Here is an 18,303-nt window from a genome sequence, read left to right as displayed (position 1 = left end):
GCCGCAAATAGGTCACATAGCCCTTCATAAGATCGGTGCTCATGAAGTAGCCCACAGCCTCAAATAGGTTGCTGAGCCCTGAGCTAGTGACTGTGTTGATTTTGTTCACAAAAATAAATACATCAAACGTAACCTATATCCTACTTAATTTAGAAAGACTTGGCAATGGTGGTCCGCATAGAGGGGTCAAAAAAGAAAAACAACAACCAGAAGGTTGTCGAGGGAGGGGGATCCACTTCTCTTAACATTTGATACTGTGTAGGAGGAGTTCCTTTTCTCTCTCTCTCTCTCTCTCTCTCTCTCTCTCTCTTCCCATTTACACGCTCTTGCATGCACCTTCCTCTCTAGAAGGCGTGGGTGACTGGAGAACGAAGTAGAGGAAAGAGGGAAAAGAAGGCGCGAGAATGTCCTATAGCACGGAGTGCACACTCGCACGCTCTCTTGCACATGAGGAGTGAATTACTGAGAGGTGCTGAGAAGTTTGTCTTCATCAAACAGCAGATATGGGATTAAACTTTCCCCCAAGGTGGATATTCCCATGCTGGATGGCATGCACCGTGGTTGCCTTCTATGCACAAGTAAGTCACTAGTTCTGAAGTCTGCAATGAAATCATAAGAGCTGATGATGTTACTCTTCCTCCATAAAGTTATCCAATAAAATATGTGTGTTTATGATGAGTTGGTATCATCACTTTGTCATTGGAGAGGAGGGATGGACTGTTTTGATTGTCATCTACCCCGGGTTAGGGGTATTGAAAGACTTGAAAGTGACTTGTTGTTGTCCCTGATGCTGCTTCGTGCAACTCTTTGCAGTTCTTCACAAGATGTGGTGGTTGGGTTCTTGTTATCTATCACGGCTTGTGGTACAGTAACCGCCATCATTATGGCTGCAACTGGACCACAATTCCTTCCCCTTTTTGCGCCTTTCTGCGCTTCCAAAATATCTTTGGATGACAGTTGCTATGCAACTTACATTTGCTCATACGTAAGGGCATCCTGGGAACAGAAAACAGTCCTGTGGGGAAAAAAACAGTTATGGAGAGTTGTTTTTCTTTTTTTTTTTTTTTTTTTTTGCATGTGTTTTGGAAGTGACACTGCAAAGCTTTGGCTTTGGTTTTGTTCTCGCCATAGTCGTGCAATGACTGACTCACAGGATCCCTGAAGAATTCCCCTCCATTTTCTCGGTCACAATTTGTTCCATATTCATTTGAAGCCACCCTGTGTAACACGGAGCCACTGGTTGATGACCTCAAAATGTGGAGAGTAATTATGGTGAATGACACAAGCTGCAATTTGACTGATTTATTCGAGTGCCTCATACCTTTTATTGACGCGTCATCCAAGCAGCTATTTACTTTTGTAAATTGAGCAAAACTAATACATTGAGTGGAGATATAATTTATGGGTGGAGTTATTTTTAGACAAATGTTTTAATTGGGTTTATGCTTGTTTAATGATTAGCGCTTTTTTTCTTGTTCAAAAAATACTATTTATCCACAGGAACGATTCCCAGCTGATCTTTGGGTGTGAGATGGGATACACCAAGAACTGGTCCCTGTTAGGGCCTAAGACAATCGAGGGGGTGGACAATTTCCAGGCTTTAATTAAACTAACGGATTTTTGGGGGGGAAAGGGGAGTAGAAAAACAGAATCCCGAGGAGAGCATGCAAAAGCTTCACAGAAAGGACTAAGCTGAGATGTTAACCACGAGGCCGCTGTGTTGGTCTAGTTTCCAAAAATGCAAGTTGTCCCGCGTGAAATGTTTCGATTTCCAAAGGGGGTTTATGTTTCGAAATATACACTAAATAAATCACGGCAACTTTTCAAGGTGTTGATATCCTTGCACCCTCATGAATCTCACCAAAGTCTCCAAAGTCCAAAAAGTCATTTAATGCTTTTCTTGGCACCGTACCTCCGGCTGCCGAGGCCGTTATGCAAATCTTCCTCTTGGAATGCGCATTCTCTCTGATTCGATGCTATCACATGAACGCTGACACCTCGTAAGCAAAACTCACAGAAAGGTGTTCATAGTGTCGTTTTCACATGAGTGCAAATGTTTTTTTTTTAATTCCTACCCCCATTGGATCCCCCCACCCCCTTCCTTCACTGTCAAACAGTTCTCACAGTGTGTGAGAGGATAAAGTTAGCATTGAGGTTGGGGTTGCAAATGTTAGCTGTAATTACAAGGGCAGGACAGACGACACTATGTACGCTGTATTTAGTGTCCTAACATACAGTGCACTACCACCTTAAATACATAATTGGAATGCGTGTATGTATCACTTTGTCGGTCTCCATCACCTATGTCAGTCCTTCCTTCTTTTATTTATCCTGCATACCAATTCCTCCATTCTTCTCTTCTTCCTCACTTGTTGCATTTGTTCCTTCCTTTATTCTTACCTTTTGGCCTTCTTCATCTCATCTATGCTTCTTTCATTCCTCCTTTTTCTTCCTGCTTCCATCCTTTCTGTCCTTCATTCCTGCTTTCTTTCCTTCCATCCTACTTTCTTTGTAGTGTGTCATGCATTGCTTCGTTTAGCGTCATTCATCCCTGCCTGCCTTCCTTCCTTCCTTCCTTCCTTCCTTCCTTCCTTCCTTCCTTCCTTCCTCCCTCATCACCTTCCATCTCTTCTTCCAGACTACTTTCCTTCCACCCTTAGTGCCTTCCTTTCTCTAGTCTCTCTTCACAACGTTCTCCCTTAAATCCTTCCTTCTCCCCCTCCCTCCTCCACTCTTTCCTCTTGTCCTTTATCTCTTTTTTACCTTCTTTCTGTCTAGCATGCAGTCCATCATCCAATCCTCCCTAGCTTCTACCCATCTGTCCTACTTCCTATTGTATTTCCTCCCTTCTTCATGGTTGTCTTCCTCATTATCGTCCTTCATCCCCTCATTCCTTCCATTCAGCTTCTCTTCTTCCTGATATTTATTTATTCCTGATTTCATTCCTTTCTTCTTTGCATTTATCCCCGAATTTCCTTCAATTCTGATGTCCTTCTTCCCTTACTGCCTTCTTTCTTTAATCCTCCCTTCTCATTTCCTTCCTGGCCATCCTTCTACCTTAAATACACCTTATTTTCCTTCATCCTTCCTTCCTTCTACGTTGCTCGTTCCTGTCATTTTTCAAGCTTTCTCGTGTTCCTTCTTTCACTTTATTTTTTCATTCTCCCCTCTTGACTTCTTTCATACCCCATCTGCAGGTGGTTGGCGCTGAGATGAAAAGGACAACAGATGGGAAAATGATTGCTAACATTTTATGTATTATATATATATATCATGGGAAAGAATGACATTTTTTTGAAAGGGCTGAATGTGTAAAAGGCGGCTATAGGTTGTATTTTTCTACATTTAGATCAGACTGTGGTTTTGGCATCGTTACTGTCAAAACAGGCAAAGTCACTGCTTCAGCAATGTGGCAAGCAATTCACCGCTTGCACCTAAGTAAGTGTGTGTTTGTGTGTGCGTGTGTGTGTGTGTGTGTGTGTGTGTGTGTGTGTGTGTAAGCCCTCCTCTTCTGTTCCCATTTATCACCTCGTGTCTTGCGTGTCCCTTGTTGAGCTCATTTTTAGCATTAAATGACAAAGAGACAGAGAACAATGTGTGTGAGCATTAACTGCATATTGTGCTGAGCTGCCAAGATGTTCATGCCAAACTGGAAGAGAGTATGTGTTGAAAGAAGACTGGAACGTGGCTCACATGCTCCATTGTGCTATGTGTTTGCATGGACTCCCGCAGTTCATTGTTCATGCAAATTGTCAAGGGTTCACCCCAGATCTGGCTGTGATCTCATTAGGAGTGTCAAAACTGAATAAAATCTTACTTAACCGCAAATACTAACCTCCACTTGTCTAGACTCTTTTTGCGTCACCTCAAGAGATTAAACTTTTTTTTTCACCTCAGGAATCAAACAAGCTGTTCCCAAACTACGATAAATAATTAATTGCATTTTATTTTGACTACAATAATTCAAACCAGTGGTGTCAAATGTATGGGCCTAAACCAGCATCCGATCCGTCCTGTGGGAATAGAGAACACATTCATTGCTATTTTTCAATCAAAGCAACTTGGGTTGCTCATTTTGTCCACTTGATGGCGCATTAAACAACCACTTACAACTTTGATGGCATCCCAAAATTGGTTGTCTCGCACTTGTGGAGGCCAAAGGATGCCAAGTTTCAGAACAAAATTAAGTCTACTTCATAAATCCTGTGCTACATTCGCATTATAGTTTTGTGAAAATAGATACTAGATAATAGTAACAAAATATGCTGATGTTTAAGGCATTGACTGTTGCAAAATATCAGTCTACAGCTTCAGTTCAAAAGAAGTTGGTTTTGTTTTTGGTTCTTAGTTTTTTTAAATGCACTACCAAGACTTGTAGGTATTTTTCTGTATACATTTACAAGGTTGAAAGTTACCTGCACACTTTCTGTATAGTTAATAGTTCAGTTTGTTTCATGCCAGGAGTCAGCTGAGGTCAAGATTTCCCAGTGGATGTGTCAATTTATGAAAGATGATTAGAGTTATTAGAGTATTATTAGAGTTCAATAGGGTTGTTTTACAATTTAGATCCACTTTGATCTGATGTTGGACATGTAAGTATGGAAAAAAAATCACTCATCATACTTATAATTACAAATAGCAATCGTTTTTGTTGTTAAAATAATGTTTCAAGTTACATTTGATGAACATGAATACCCTCCGATTGGCCGGCAACCAGTTCAGGGTGCCCTCAGAAAGCTGGGATGGGTTCGAGCACTCCTGCGACCCTCGTGAGGATAAGCGGCTCATATAATGGATGGATGAGCGTGATGACTTGAATTTTTTGTTTTTGTTGACTTTTCAGACATAGTTTAACAGAAAAATTTTAATCAACTCCCAAGTGTGACATTTTTCCTGGACTTGTTTAAATTGTCATATCATCAGGAGACCATCTGATATGGTAATTATATTCCTTTCTATTATTATTAATGGCATAAAAAAAACGTAAAAAATGAGTCTCCTGGGAGAATCCTTTCACTCCTTTAAATGGAGGTTTCTGTTTGATTCCAGATGGCTCCTCTTGTAAGTGGGTGCCACTAGAGTTTGGTTTGATGGTCTGGATTCTGGTCAGGTACTTCTAAGCTTGCGGAAATAATTCCAGGGCACGTCTCGGAAAAAGTTTTGTCCTCTTCCTTTCATTACTCACTGCTATATCCAATGATCACATGGATATGGCGAATAGGAGAAAAAGGCCCTTAAAACAAAAATGTACGCTCACATTGGTATTATTCTCTTTTTTTTTTATTGCTTCAAATGTCTAGACAGAATAATGGAAAAACTGATCTTTTTGCTGTCAAAATGTCTTTTAGAATGCAGTGTCCAAATCTCCTCAGTGTGGCGGACAGCAGTACTTAAAAGGCTCAAGATGCTGCAATAAATGCAAACCAGGTAACCATTTTCTTTTTTTAATACGACCCTTTTATTTTTGTTTCTTTTTTAGTATAGAGGTTACGCACATACTTGAGATGTGACTGTTCTCTTTCTTTTCATGCCCACTCCGGGTACCTGGTAGGTCTACGCGTGTTTGCTGATTGCAGTGAATCCCACCAGACCAAGTGTGTTAAATGTGCTCACGGGGAGTACCAGCCCTATTGGACCCAAGAGACGCGCTGCCTCCAACAGAGAATATGTGATGCAGGTCAGGAACTCCAGAATTAATGCACTCACCAATTGGATCAAACTTTTTTTTTTATGTTGTAATCCCAAGGAAAGTCCATTGGACATTTTTGCTGATGGTCCCTGCTGTCATGATTGTTTTTCGTGTATTTATAGTATAGCTAAAGCTTGCACAGCCTGCGAGAGATTTTAGGATGATTGGAACTGATTTGCAAGAGTCAAGAATAAAATCAGCGCTTCACCTTCAAGGCACTTTGTTAGATACACCTGAAGAGCTACATCATCACCACTTAGCATTTTCTACTTTTTGAAGGCAGATTTTAAAAACTAATACTAAAGAACAAAGTATACAGAAAACTTTGCACCATATAAAAGTTAGTCATCTTTTTGTCAAATTAGTACTGAACTGGAGTCCATCCCTCCTGACTTTGTGCATGATGTGGTTGAGTCGGTACGTCAATGAACCTAACATGCATGGTTATGGAATGTGGAGGAAGGACGAAAACATAGGAAGAACATACAAATTCCACACAGGAAGGCCTGAGCTGAGAGGCAAACCCCGAACCTCAAAACTCTTTGGCTGACTCACTAACCACAAGACCGCAGTGCTGCTTTGTAATCCAAAACATATTAAGAAAATAGCTCCAATACGATCAGACACGCCAAAATCAGGACTAATTGTGAGACTATCATCTCCGTCCTTATTTACAGGTAAAGGTTTCATGTCACGACCTGAAAATCTGGAGGCTGAGGAGCCTTGTCGCTGTCTTCCCAACTTCCAGTGTTCGCCCATCAACTGCGAGTTCTGTGAAAAGATTCCCACCTGCCGCCCCGGGTACGGACTAGAGGTGGAACCAGGTCAGACGGACTTCTTCAATAACAGAGACACACATACTGTAAAATGATAGTGACATAGTACAATGTATATATTGTATTCCAGAGTCCATAAACGGAAGGAAGATTTGTGTTCCGTGCAAGAAAGGATTCTTTTCTGCAGACAACAACACCAAACAATGCAGACGGTGGACGGAGTAGGTGCTCACGCTCAATCTTGGTTTGACATTTTAAAGCGAAAAACACTCGGTTGGTCGCTGTGCTCAGAGCGAGCCAACTGTGATGAGTAACACGCGCGTGCAGGCACTGCTTCCTCTGGAACACTGGATCACATACATCACTTTCCACTTGTGCTCCTATCCAAAAGTAGAAGACGGAGAAACATGTTTTCCCCTCCATCAATCGCTGCACAGCTGGCTCGCTATGGAAGGTGACACATGGACTACGGCTAGGTTTTAATTAAATCTCCGCAGACACCGTTTTATCCTTGCATTTCAGACTTTGTTTCCGTTCACCTCATTATTATATTTTTATGTTGTACCAGCTTTAGGTTAACTTCAAAAGTAGTGCAATACAAACAAAGAAAGTCATATGCCTCTGCCCCAGATGTGTTAAGTGGCCTTTTCACACATTTCCGTGGTAAAATGTAGCATTTTAGTTACTTATTATATTCTGTGGCAAAACAAGCATTCTTGTGGGTTTTGCTAAGCATTTCAGTGAGTGACCTCATGTAACATTTTTGTGGCTACACAACCTTTTTGTGGCTTAATTAACATTATTGTCGCTTACATAGCATTTTAGTGACCTAAAAGTGCATTAGTGTCAGACTTAAAGCACACCACCTCATTTTATGTGGTCCTCTAAAGCAAATAGTGTCTACTTGAGTTTTCTTCCTAAATAGATTTGCACCAAAACTTCACATTTAAAGCATCATGGGTAAAGATTAACCCTCCTAGCTAATGGGATACCAGGAAGATGCTATGACGATAGCCAATGGGAGAGCAGCTCTATCGCGCCACACAAATCAAGACACAGAATGCTTACGTTCAGTGGAATTTGGGGGCTTTGAATTCAGCGCCTATATTTTCCTTTCATATCCTGAATTTTCCTTAGGACTTAGAGAGACTATTTTTCTGAGGAGACGTTTCCTGAATTTTTCATTACTAGAGACGTTCGTAAGTAGAGGTACCACTATATGATGTATGGCACCCTATGTATAGTGTCTTTTCTTTTTTTAAAGCTTGAATCTACTTTACTAAATATAATCATTTTATTGAGGCAATACTGTATAACCAAATACAGTCCAACATTGTTGATGCTCAACATAGTAATGAGCTAATAAAAAATACAAAACAGTGGCAAAACAGTATTATATATTAGTGACTAAATATTGTATTTTTGCAGCAGAATTAGTGTTTTTGTGGCTCAAGAACATAAACAGTGATTTGAGGCAAAAGGAATATTTTCCTGGCTAAACCTAATCATTCAAGTGACCTATTACAGTAGTATAGAATTTTTTGTGGCCAACCATAGGGTTTTTATGATATTATTTTATGGAAAAGAAAATTACATTATTATGGCTATGCCTAGTTTTATTGATCTAATGTTGTAGTTTGTGATAGAAGTACTGTTTGCATGCTTACATATAGCATTTAATGATGTAACATAGCCTTTTGTGGTGTGTGTATATATATATATATATATATATATATATATATATATATATACAACATTTTAGTGGTACAATATAGAATTGTCACCTAATGTTTTTTTTTTTTTTTTTGCAAGAAAATAAGTTACAATTGCCAGGCAAAATTGCAGGGGTTTTTTTCTGACCAAATGAAGTCTTTCTGTGGATAAATATAAGTATATAAATGTGAAAATATTGTCTAATTCCATCACAAAAAGACAGTGTTTGTAAAACAGCTCATTAACATTATTGCTTTGTCAGGACTTGAAAGCTGCTACAAGGGTGAACTTTTTGTTGAAATTTTGACAAAATTCTTGTTGTGGCCAAAGATTATTATTATTATTATTATTATTATTGTTGTTGTTGTTGTTATTATTATTATTATTAATATTAAGTAACTCGCTCTATCGTGTGTTTCATTCTTCCTCAGTTGTAAAGCAGAGGGCAGGAGTGAGACAGCACCAGGCAGCGCGCAGGCAGACGCTGTATGTGGACCACATGTTTCCAGTAAGGAATATCAGATCAATTCATAATAAATATATATATATTTTTAAATCCAAAACATTGTGATGCCGTTCTACCTGTAGGTGCTGCCCCTTCCTGGGTGATAGTGTCAGTGTTGTCAGCCATCACTGTCCTCTGTCTCCTCATCCTGCTCCTCTTCTGCTACAAAGATAAACTCAACTTACTCTCTGGTAAGTTGCAACTGTACATTGCTTTGGTTTTAAGATGTCATTCACCAGCCAGTGTAAAACGTTGATGTAAAAATAAATAAATAAATAAAATGTTTTTTTTTTCCCAGTTAATCTGCGATCATGCGTTCAGAATCTAAAAAGGACAAGGATACAACAGGTAAGGTGAAATTTCAGTCAATTTACAAATAAACATTTTAATGTCATGAGGCATGTTTTTTTGACAAAATACAACATTTTTATGTGTCATATAGAGCCATGAAAAAGTATTCTCCCGATCCTGATTTCTATTTTTTTTACACTCGATCACACACAAAGGTTTCAAATTATCAAACCAATTTTAACATCACTCAGACAACCCCAGGTAATACAAAATCCAGTTTTAAAAAATGACAGTTAAATTTATTAAGGGTTAGAACAAAAAACAAAACAATCAAAACCTTTCTGACCCTCTGTGAAAAAGTTATTGCACCCTCAGTCACAGTAACGTACTACAAATTTGGGAAAGGTGAGTTCCATTTCACAAACTACCCCCAAATTAGGAGTGGGGAGGAGGGGGCAAATACTTTTCACAGCCCTGTATTTGGGACAAAATAAAGTGTTCTGGGGGGTAAATATAGCATTTTCAATGCAAAACGTCACAGTTCAGTGACAAAATCTCGTTCATTTAATTTTATTTATTTATTTATTTATACATCTTAAAATTTGTGGCGCAAGATCCACGTTTTTACAAAATTTATTCATTCATCAATTCTGTGCAGGGGACATTAAAAATCCTTACCCAGAGATTTTAAAAGTAGTTTTCTTTGTAGTTCTTGCGTCAATATGCAATTATAAAAACATCCATGTACTTCCCTGGGAGAAGCAACATGAATTATGTTTTATTTGTTTTTTTATTTAGGAGACTCTAGCCCCTCTCTACCACAGTGGAGCAGCGGGAGGTCTCAAATACAGCCCATGTGAGACCACCAAACTCTTCTGCCAAGCCCCCCACATGAGCGAGGGTGGGGAGACCCCATGCACCTTATTCCCGTCCACTCCCAGTGTTGCAGTCTCCCCCACTCAGACCCAAGAAATGACCACGACCGAAGGCCCACAGAGGGAGGCAGTGACGGAGGAGGAGAGCCAAGGTTCCGGTGGTCCTGAGGAGGTGTCGGAAGAAGAGGAACTTACCAGTGTCTCTCCACTGTTGCCTGGTTCCTGCATATGCAGCGTTCAGGTCCAGGAGCCTCTGGAGGTTGGGGAGAATGAGGACTGTAGCCAAGCTGTCAGCCCTGGGACTCCCTGGACTTGCTCTTGTGGTGGTCTACATGCAGAAGAGAGGTCAAAGGAGGACAAGAGTTCAAGAGTCAGACAGGAAAACATAGCCAAGAGTGAGGCAAACGTTGCCTCGCTTGTCTCTTTTTCACCTCTTCTCCTCCGCTCTTCCTCCGTCACTCCTCCATCCAGCTCGGTTCCTGAGCTCTGTGTTCCTTTGAGCAAGGCTAGGGTAAGACCAGAGTTTAAAGGTCACCTGAAAGATATAACGGCAGCTAAGCAGAAGGGATATTATAGACTGGAAAGCACAGACTCCTCCTTCACAGACAATAGTGGGCCCACCGTGATGACCTCGGTTAGCCCTTTAAAAACTTCCTCATCTATGGGAGATCTCTACTCAGAAAGGCCTCTGGAGGCCCCCAGTCAAGAACAAGGCCACAAAGCCTCCTGGGAGGACAGCAGAGGAAAAACACTTCTGTCTGGGGACACAGAGCTCGAGTGCCCCCCCGGAAGCCTCCAGAGTCAGCTTGCAGAACCAACTCTTACCTCAGGTGTGTTTAAAACCAACAAACGAACAAAAAAAGTGTGCTGTAGAGCTGCTCTGTATTATACTGAGCGCTCTCAATATTTTGGTCAGCTTGTTTAGATGCATGTAAGGGAATGAATACAAGATAAGTACAGCAATAAAAATTTGGGGGTCGACTTCATGAACATTTTAAATCAGACGTGGTGTGTCCTGTAATTTTGCACGGAGATGTGTCACACTGTGTTTATGCAATATGGCAGATGCCTGCAGCTAGTGTATTAAAGATAGATAAAGGACTGCAGGCCACCTTAGGTGTGTCTCCAGCTGAATTCATTCTGTCTTCCGACGTGGTCCCTGGTCAAATACACCAAAATCGGCTTTGGTTGCTTGTGCCAAACCTTAAATGTGGTCACAGTAAGCAGTTAAAGGAAACTTCTGACACCAACAATGCACAAAAATTAAGACATGCCAGTTGTTATGCTTTATTTGAAAAAAAAATTGTTATTATTGATGATATTGATGCCGCTAATAATTAAAAAAAAAAATGCTTACCGGCGTATATATCTGAGCTGCTAAAATACTTATCGGTTTGCCATTGACTATCAGTAGATTTTTAAAGGGCCTCGCACATAATGTACCGCAGGCTGACCAATTTTTGAAATGACTTGTAAAATGAAAATTATGATAGCTGTCTTTATTGTGGGCGGCACTGGGGGCGTTGGCCTCACAGTTATGAGGACAGGGGTTCAAATCCCAGCCCCGCCTGTGTGGAGTTTGCATGTTGTCCCTGTGCCTGCGTGGGTTTTCTCCGGGCACTCCGTTTTCCTCCCGTATCCCAAAAACATGCATTAAGACTGAATTGCCCTTAAGTGTGATTGTGAGTGTGAGTCTTGTCTGTCTCCTTGTGCCTCCGATTGGCTGGCAACTACCCCGCCTCCTGCCCAATGATGACGAGGGATAGGCTCCAGCACTCCTGCGACTCTTGTGGAGATAAGCAACTCAGAAAATGGATGGATGTCTTTAATGTAGTCTACTTTGCATGTGGGTCGTTACAAGGCCTACCTTTTATTCTCCAGTACGATGAACTCAAACTTAAAACCAACAAATTCACAAACCACAGTAAAACAACTTCAGGAGAGACTACAGTGTATGTATGTGTGTGTGTGTGTGTGTGGTGTGTGTGTGTGTGTGTGTGTGTGTGTGTCCAGGCTGGCAGTGGTGGTCGTAGGCCAGGAGGGGGGGCCCTTCAGGAGGCTTATGTATGGGGGCTCCACCCCTGGTCACTAGTTCTATCAAGAGACTTTATTGATGTAACAAAGATGGCTATTTAACAGTTCTCCCCTCATGACTAACTCAAAAAAAAAAAAAAAAAAAAGAATAATGTGGTCGTATGCATGTACATTTGTGTTTGCCAAGTGGATCTCCTGCGCTGTTTGTGTAGGCCGCCTCACTTTACTGCCACGCAGTCATGCTCGTACACAATTTGATACACTCGCAGTTTTGGGTTTCCACAGTAAAGCTCCAAGACTAAGAATAACAGATCTGAAATGTATGTTGGGTTTTACTGGAAAATTGCAGCCTCCCATGGCTCATCTGTTGCATATTTCTTCCAGAGGCCAAAGAGACAGACCTCCCTCCACGAATCACGTTAATCCACTGAGTGCTTGCAATAGGTTTGTAGCAGTTAGATTTTTGGCTCCTTCCTGGACCCAAAACTTACTAAATATAGACAACCATGTATCATTGCCATTTATATTATTATCATATTATATTTTAAAATCTGAAATACTAACATGGCTAAGCCACTTAATGTATGTGCTTTCTTACGTCAAAAATATGAGCACAACTTTTTTAGAATCCATCAAAATTTACATTGCAAATTAATCTCTGAAACAAGGATTTAAGATGAGGTTGGTTTAATTACATTATGCACCATAAGTGTAGACATTTTTGGTTAGGGGTTAGGGTTAGGGTTTCCATGGCATTGGTTTTCCTGATTGAAATCAAGGTACCTTTCCAAATACAATATTTGTAGGCTATTATTTTGAGGAAAAAAAAGCTCTACAGTGGGAAAATATCACATACCCACCCCTTCTTGTGCCGTCACCTTATTGTGGTGGAGGGGTTTGTGTCCCTAGAAGATCCTAGGAGCTAAGTTGTCTGGGGGTTCCTGCCCCTGGTAGGGTCACCAATGGTAAACAGGTTTTAGGTGAGGGACCAGATAAAGCATGGCCAAAAGACCCCCATATTGGTATACATTAATGGGTTTAGGTTTCCCTCGCACGGACGCGGGTCACCAGGGCCACCCTCTTGAGCCTGGGCTGGGAGGGGGCTTGAAGGCAAGCGTCTGATGCGTCTCACAACCATGGGGCTCGGCCGGGCAGAGACAGAAAGGGTAACGTGGGTCCCCCTTCCGATGTGCTCACCAACTGTGAGAGGGGCCATTGGGGTCGGATGCAATGTGAGATTGGCTGTACCTGAAGGCAGGGACCTTGGCAATCCAATCCCCGGCTACAGAAACTGGTTTTAGGGACATGGAATGTCACCTCTCTGGGATGGATGGAGCCTGAGCTAGTGTGTGAGGTCGAGAAGTTCTGACTAGGTACAGTCGGACTCGCCTCTACACACCACATGAGCTCTGGTACTAGTTCTCTGGAGAGGGGTTGGACTCTGTTCCACCCTGGAGTTGCCACTGTGTGAGGCGCCGAGCAGGTGTGGGTATACTTATTGCCCCCTAACTCGGCGTTTTCCCCGGTGGGGGGACAGGTACTGACTGTTGTTTGTGCCTATGCACCAAACAGCAGTTCAGAGTACCCACCCTTTTTAGTATCCTTAGAGGGAGTGCTGGAGAGGTTTTCCATAGGGGATTCAGTCGTTCTGCTAAGGGAATTAAATGCCCATGTGAGAAATGACAGTCAGACCTGGAAGGGCGTGAGTGGGAAGAACAGGTTAGTCAGATGGTGGGGAAAGATGCCGGTCTGTCCTGGCAGCAACAGCTGGCAGATTCCCCTGTCAAAAGGAGTTTCAACTTTGATCATGTTCCGGGGATGGTGGGGGACATTAAGTCAGAGTGGACGATATTCTGCACCTCCATTGCTGAGGCGGTTGACCGGAGCTGTGGCCGAAAGGTGATCTGTACCTGTCCTGGCGGCAACCCCCAAGCATGTTGGTGGACAACAACAGTGAGGGATTCCGTCAAGCTGAAGGAGCCCTATCGGGCCTTTTTAGCCTGTGGGACTCCAGAGGCAGCTGATAGGTACCAGCTAGCCAGGCGGAATCCAGCCACAGTGACCACCAAATCCAACTTTGGTGGTCAAAGAGACAGAATCCCGGGCCTGGGAAGAGTTGGGTTAAACCATGGAGAACAACAGCCTCTCAGGAAGGGGGAAGCAGTGCACCATCTCCTCTTTGTACAGTGAGGATAGGCCGCTGCTGACCTCAACTCAGGACGTTGTGAGTCGGTGGTGATAATACTTTGTAGACCTCCTTAATTTCACCAACACCCCTTCCCATGAGGACGCAGAGTCTGGGTTCTCTGAAGCGGGCTCTCCTATGTCTGAGGTTAAGGTCACCGAGGTGGTTAAAAATCTCCACAGTGGCAGGGGTGGATGAGCCTCGCCCTGAACTCCTAAAGGTTCTGGATGTTGTGGGGTTGTCCTGGTTGACATGCCTCAGCAACATCACGTATACATCGGAGACAGTGCCTCTGCATTGGTAGACTCGTGTATTGGTTCCTCTTTTTAAGAAAGGGGACCGGAGGGTGTGTGCCAACTTCAGAGGGATAACACTCCTAAGGCTCCCTGTAAGGTCTATTCAGGGGTGCTGAAGATTAGGGTCCATCGGGATGTTGAATCGCAGATTCAGGAGGAGCAATGTGGTTTTCGTCTTGGCTGTAGAACAGTAGATTAGCTCTCCAGCCTCGGCAGGAACCTCGAGGGTGCATTGGAGTTTGCCCAACCAGTGTTCGACCATGTCCCTTGGGAAGTCCTGTGGATGTCCTTTGGGAGTATGGGGCACCGAACCTCCTGATACGTACTGTTCGTTCCCCATGGGACCGGTGTCAGAGTTCGGTTTGCATTTCCAGGAGTAATTTGGACTCGTTTCAGGTGAGGGTTGCGTTTTGTCACTGATTTTGCTCTTAACATTTATGGACAGAATTTTGAGGCACAGGTGAGACATGGAGGTGGTTTGGTTTGGTGGCCTGAGCAATGCATTGCTGCTCTTGGCAGATAATGTGGTTCTGTTGCCTTCATCAAGTTGTGATCTCCAACACTCACTAGAGCGGTTCGCAGTCGAGTATGAAGCGGGTGGGATGAAAATCAGAACCTCCAAATCTGAGAGCACCTGATCATCAGTCAGAAAATTGTGGTGTGCCCTATCCAGGTCGGGGATGAGAACCTTCCTCAAGTGGAGGAATTCAAGTATCTCTGGGTCTTGTTCACAAGTGAGGGAAGAATGGAGCGGGAGATCGACAGGCGGATTGGTGCAGCGCCTGTAAGGATGTGGATTTTGTATCTGTCTGTTGTGTAAAGAGGGAGCTCAGTCGAAAGGCGAAGCTCTCAATTTGACAGTCGATATACGTTCCTCCTCTCACCTATCATCATGAGCTGTGGGTCGTGCCCAAAAAAATAAGATCCCAGATACAAGCGGCCAAAATTTGTTTCCTTGGCAGGGTGTCTGGGCTCTCCCATAGAGATAGGGTCAGAAGCTTGGTGATCCTGGAGGAGCTCAGTGTTGAACCGCTGCATTAGTGGAGCCAGATGAGGTGGCTGGGGCATCTGATCCGGATGCCTCCCGGTCACCTCCTGGAAAGAGACCCTGGGGAGACACGCTGGAGAGACTACGTCTATCGGGTGGCCTGGGAACACCTCTGGATACCCCCAGAAGAGCTGGATGAAGTGGCTGGGGAAAGGGAAGTCTGGGCATCCCTGCTAAAACTACTGCCCACGGGACCTGACCCGGTGGTAGTAGTAGTAGTAGGAGTAGTAGTAGAAGAAGGATGGATGGGCTCGCAGGTGATAAAACATAGTAGAGGACTGGGTAAAATAGAGTTTGTTTTACCACTTTAACGAGTGTTGGACTAAAGTGCAAAAAAAAAAAAATGAATAGGACACTTGTGTTAAAAAAAATAGTGGACTACCAGAACCACACTAAGACACACGTTGTGTGTGTGTGTGTGTGTGTGTGCACATGTGTGTGTATGTACATCAGTGTGAGTCGTGCCATTGACAGAGTTCCTGTTTACTCAGACCTTCATAGAGTTGCGCAAAGTGACCACAAGTTTAATTGAAACAAGATGTGCACAGCTTGAGTAATACTTTTATAACCTCATCCACCCAACACACAGACACATGCACACGCACGCACACGCACACACACAATCTGTAAGACTCTCACTTGATGACCGGACCCCATAATTACACACTTGAAACAAACACCATTTCCCATCACGTGTGCATTAGATGGACTTCCCGCAAATACTATTTAGAGTCTGCTCCATATATATTTTAATAGAGAATGTCTTGCCATTGAGGAATTATCCTTGTAAAATAATGAAAAATACACATTGCAGAGATGTTCTGTCAGCGTTCAGCTCGGTTTAAAATTACAGTATGTTGCTGTTGTTGGGCATCCAGAGAAATCAGTCAGATATTGGAAATGATGAAGAGAAGCAGATTCCAGAGAGCTTGGTTTTCAAACTTGTGGTGGAAGGACATATTTTCAAGTTCGACCTCTCACGCTGTTATTCCAGGAAAAATACGTTGTTTGCCTGCCTCTGCTGCCGCTTGGTTCTTGTGTTTTTCTGTGTTTTCTGTCAACGTGTGTGTTTTCATCTGATACGGTATGTGTGTGTGTGTGTGCGTGTGCGTGCGTGTGTGTGTGTGTGTGTGTGTATGCGTGTCATGTGTGTGCGTGTGAGAGTCACAACAGGTCATCTCCTTACGTATTTGGCAAAGTCAGACAAAGGGTCAAGTAAAATAAAAAGTGAGAAAAAAGTTTTGTTTATCGGGTCTCAGAAAATGGACGGACGGACGGACGGACGGATGGATGGATGGATGGATGGATGGCTGCCCAACTGCTTAATTTGCATGATTGAGCTGACAGACACCAGTTTATGTGCTATGCCGCAGCTGCACAGACGAGAAAAATGGTTGGACAAAATGTTCAGTTTTCATTTAAATTTTTTCTTACAAGAATTTAAGCTCATCATTTTTTATATATCAAGTATACTATCTGAGTTACAAGATAAAAGCTGTCAAAATAATAAACATTGTTCAATTTAAAAACTGACTGACTTTAAAAATTTTTGCTTTTTCATTGTAAAGGCAGAATTTTTGATGCAGCTCTTACAAAGGCAAAACTATGTTCCATTTATATCGCATTTTTCTTTATGTCCTGCTCACAGTGTTTTGTTTCGACTAGGTCAAGTTTCGGGGAGTCACAACACCACCTTCATCTCCAGCGGTCAGGTGGTGAACTTCAGCGGCGATGTCATCGTCGTTTACGTCGGTCAGACGTCTTCCGGAAGTGATGGGGTGCCGTTGGATGACGACTTTGCAAGTCCTGTCCAAGAACAGGCCAATGAGACTGCTTTGTTTTTCCAGAGTAGTCTGAGGTCAGCGGAGGACTCTGTTACTCAAAAGCCAATATGGGATGACACCGCGCAGGCACCAAAAATGACTGCATAGCGTCTCAGTGGTAACCAAAGCAGTAAAGCAATGGTGTTCTCTAATCATCTACACACTTTTTAAACGACTTCCACCCGTTATGTATAGCACTTGGCGTTTCAAGGTCAAGGGTGAGCCCCCCCCTGGATTGGTTGCCAGCCGGTCAACAGGCTAACTGGAGTTCAGACCGGCAGACTTATTGAAGGTATATTTCAATTGCACCATTAAAAGGGATCGTTTGACACTTTGGGAAAGTTTCTCTAAAAGATCCAAATGTTCACAATGTGCAAGTAATTGTTAGAAGCCTTACAAAATAATATAATGGAAATAAATCTTTTTATGGTGGGAAATTTAATCTGCTGGCGACATTAGACGGGAGATGCCAAAAGTTCTTTAAAGAAAATATTAACTGGCATTTCTCAGAGTAACTTTTTTCCATGGAAAGCTTTTTTTTTTCATATAAATCTAATAAAGAGACACATCCAGTTTTGGTACGAATCTTGTTTTTTTCAGTATGAAGATTTGTTTTCATACTGCACCAAATGTGCAGTGTCTTTTGGAAAAATGCTATGCATTTGATGGACTATTTTTATTTCAGTATGTTTAACATGCAGGCTTTAATGAAGAAAATGAAAATGTTTATTATAATTTGTTTGAAACAAATTTGCATTGTTTGTGTATTCATATTTTTTGTTTTGTTTTTTAATGTGGTTGACAAAAAGCTTACTTTATATGTGATGAATGATTCCAACCATTTTTTTTTTATAAACCGGGACAATCATAATAGTGGGTGGAAAAAAAAAAGAATATTTTGACTGAAATTAAAATGTTTTACATCTGATCCAATCAAAAGATGGCTGACGCCCATCCTGTGTCTTGTGGCCTCACTCTCCTGTGCTTTGCTATTCTGGGGTGGGTGAATTACAACCAAAGAGCTATTTATGGTGTTGAATCTTTTTGAGGCACAGCTAATTACACATG

General features: G+C 42.3%; 1 protein-coding gene across 1 annotated transcript; it reads left to right on the top strand.

Moving 5' to 3' along the window:
• The first annotated feature begins 375 nt into the window (after positions 1–375).
• Positions 376–18,025, top strand: tnfrsf11a (tumor necrosis factor receptor superfamily, member 11a, NFKB activator). The gene is made up of 10 exons (XM_061805428.1): positions 376–578; positions 5,349–5,427; positions 5,552–5,677; positions 6,367–6,513; positions 6,596–6,686; positions 8,610–8,686; positions 8,767–8,874; positions 8,982–9,031; positions 9,773–10,679; positions 17,078–18,025. Exons 1-10 carry the CDS (start codon positions 504–506, stop codon positions 17,341–17,343), a joined length of 1,926 nt encoding a protein of 641 aa, XP_061661412.1. The 5' UTR covers positions 376–503; the 3' UTR covers positions 17,344–18,025.
• The last annotated feature ends 278 nt before the right edge of the window (positions 18,026–18,303 follow it).

The sequence above is a fragment of the Syngnathoides biaculeatus genome, chromosome 19, assembly GCF_019802595.1.
Source record: "Syngnathoides biaculeatus isolate LvHL_M chromosome 19, ASM1980259v1, whole genome shotgun sequence".
Classification (NCBI taxonomy): Eukaryota; Metazoa; Chordata; class Actinopteri; order Syngnathiformes; family Syngnathidae; genus Syngnathoides; species Syngnathoides biaculeatus.
The sequence above is the reverse complement of the archived record's forward strand: the minus strand, read 5'-3'. Positions and strand labels throughout refer to the sequence as shown.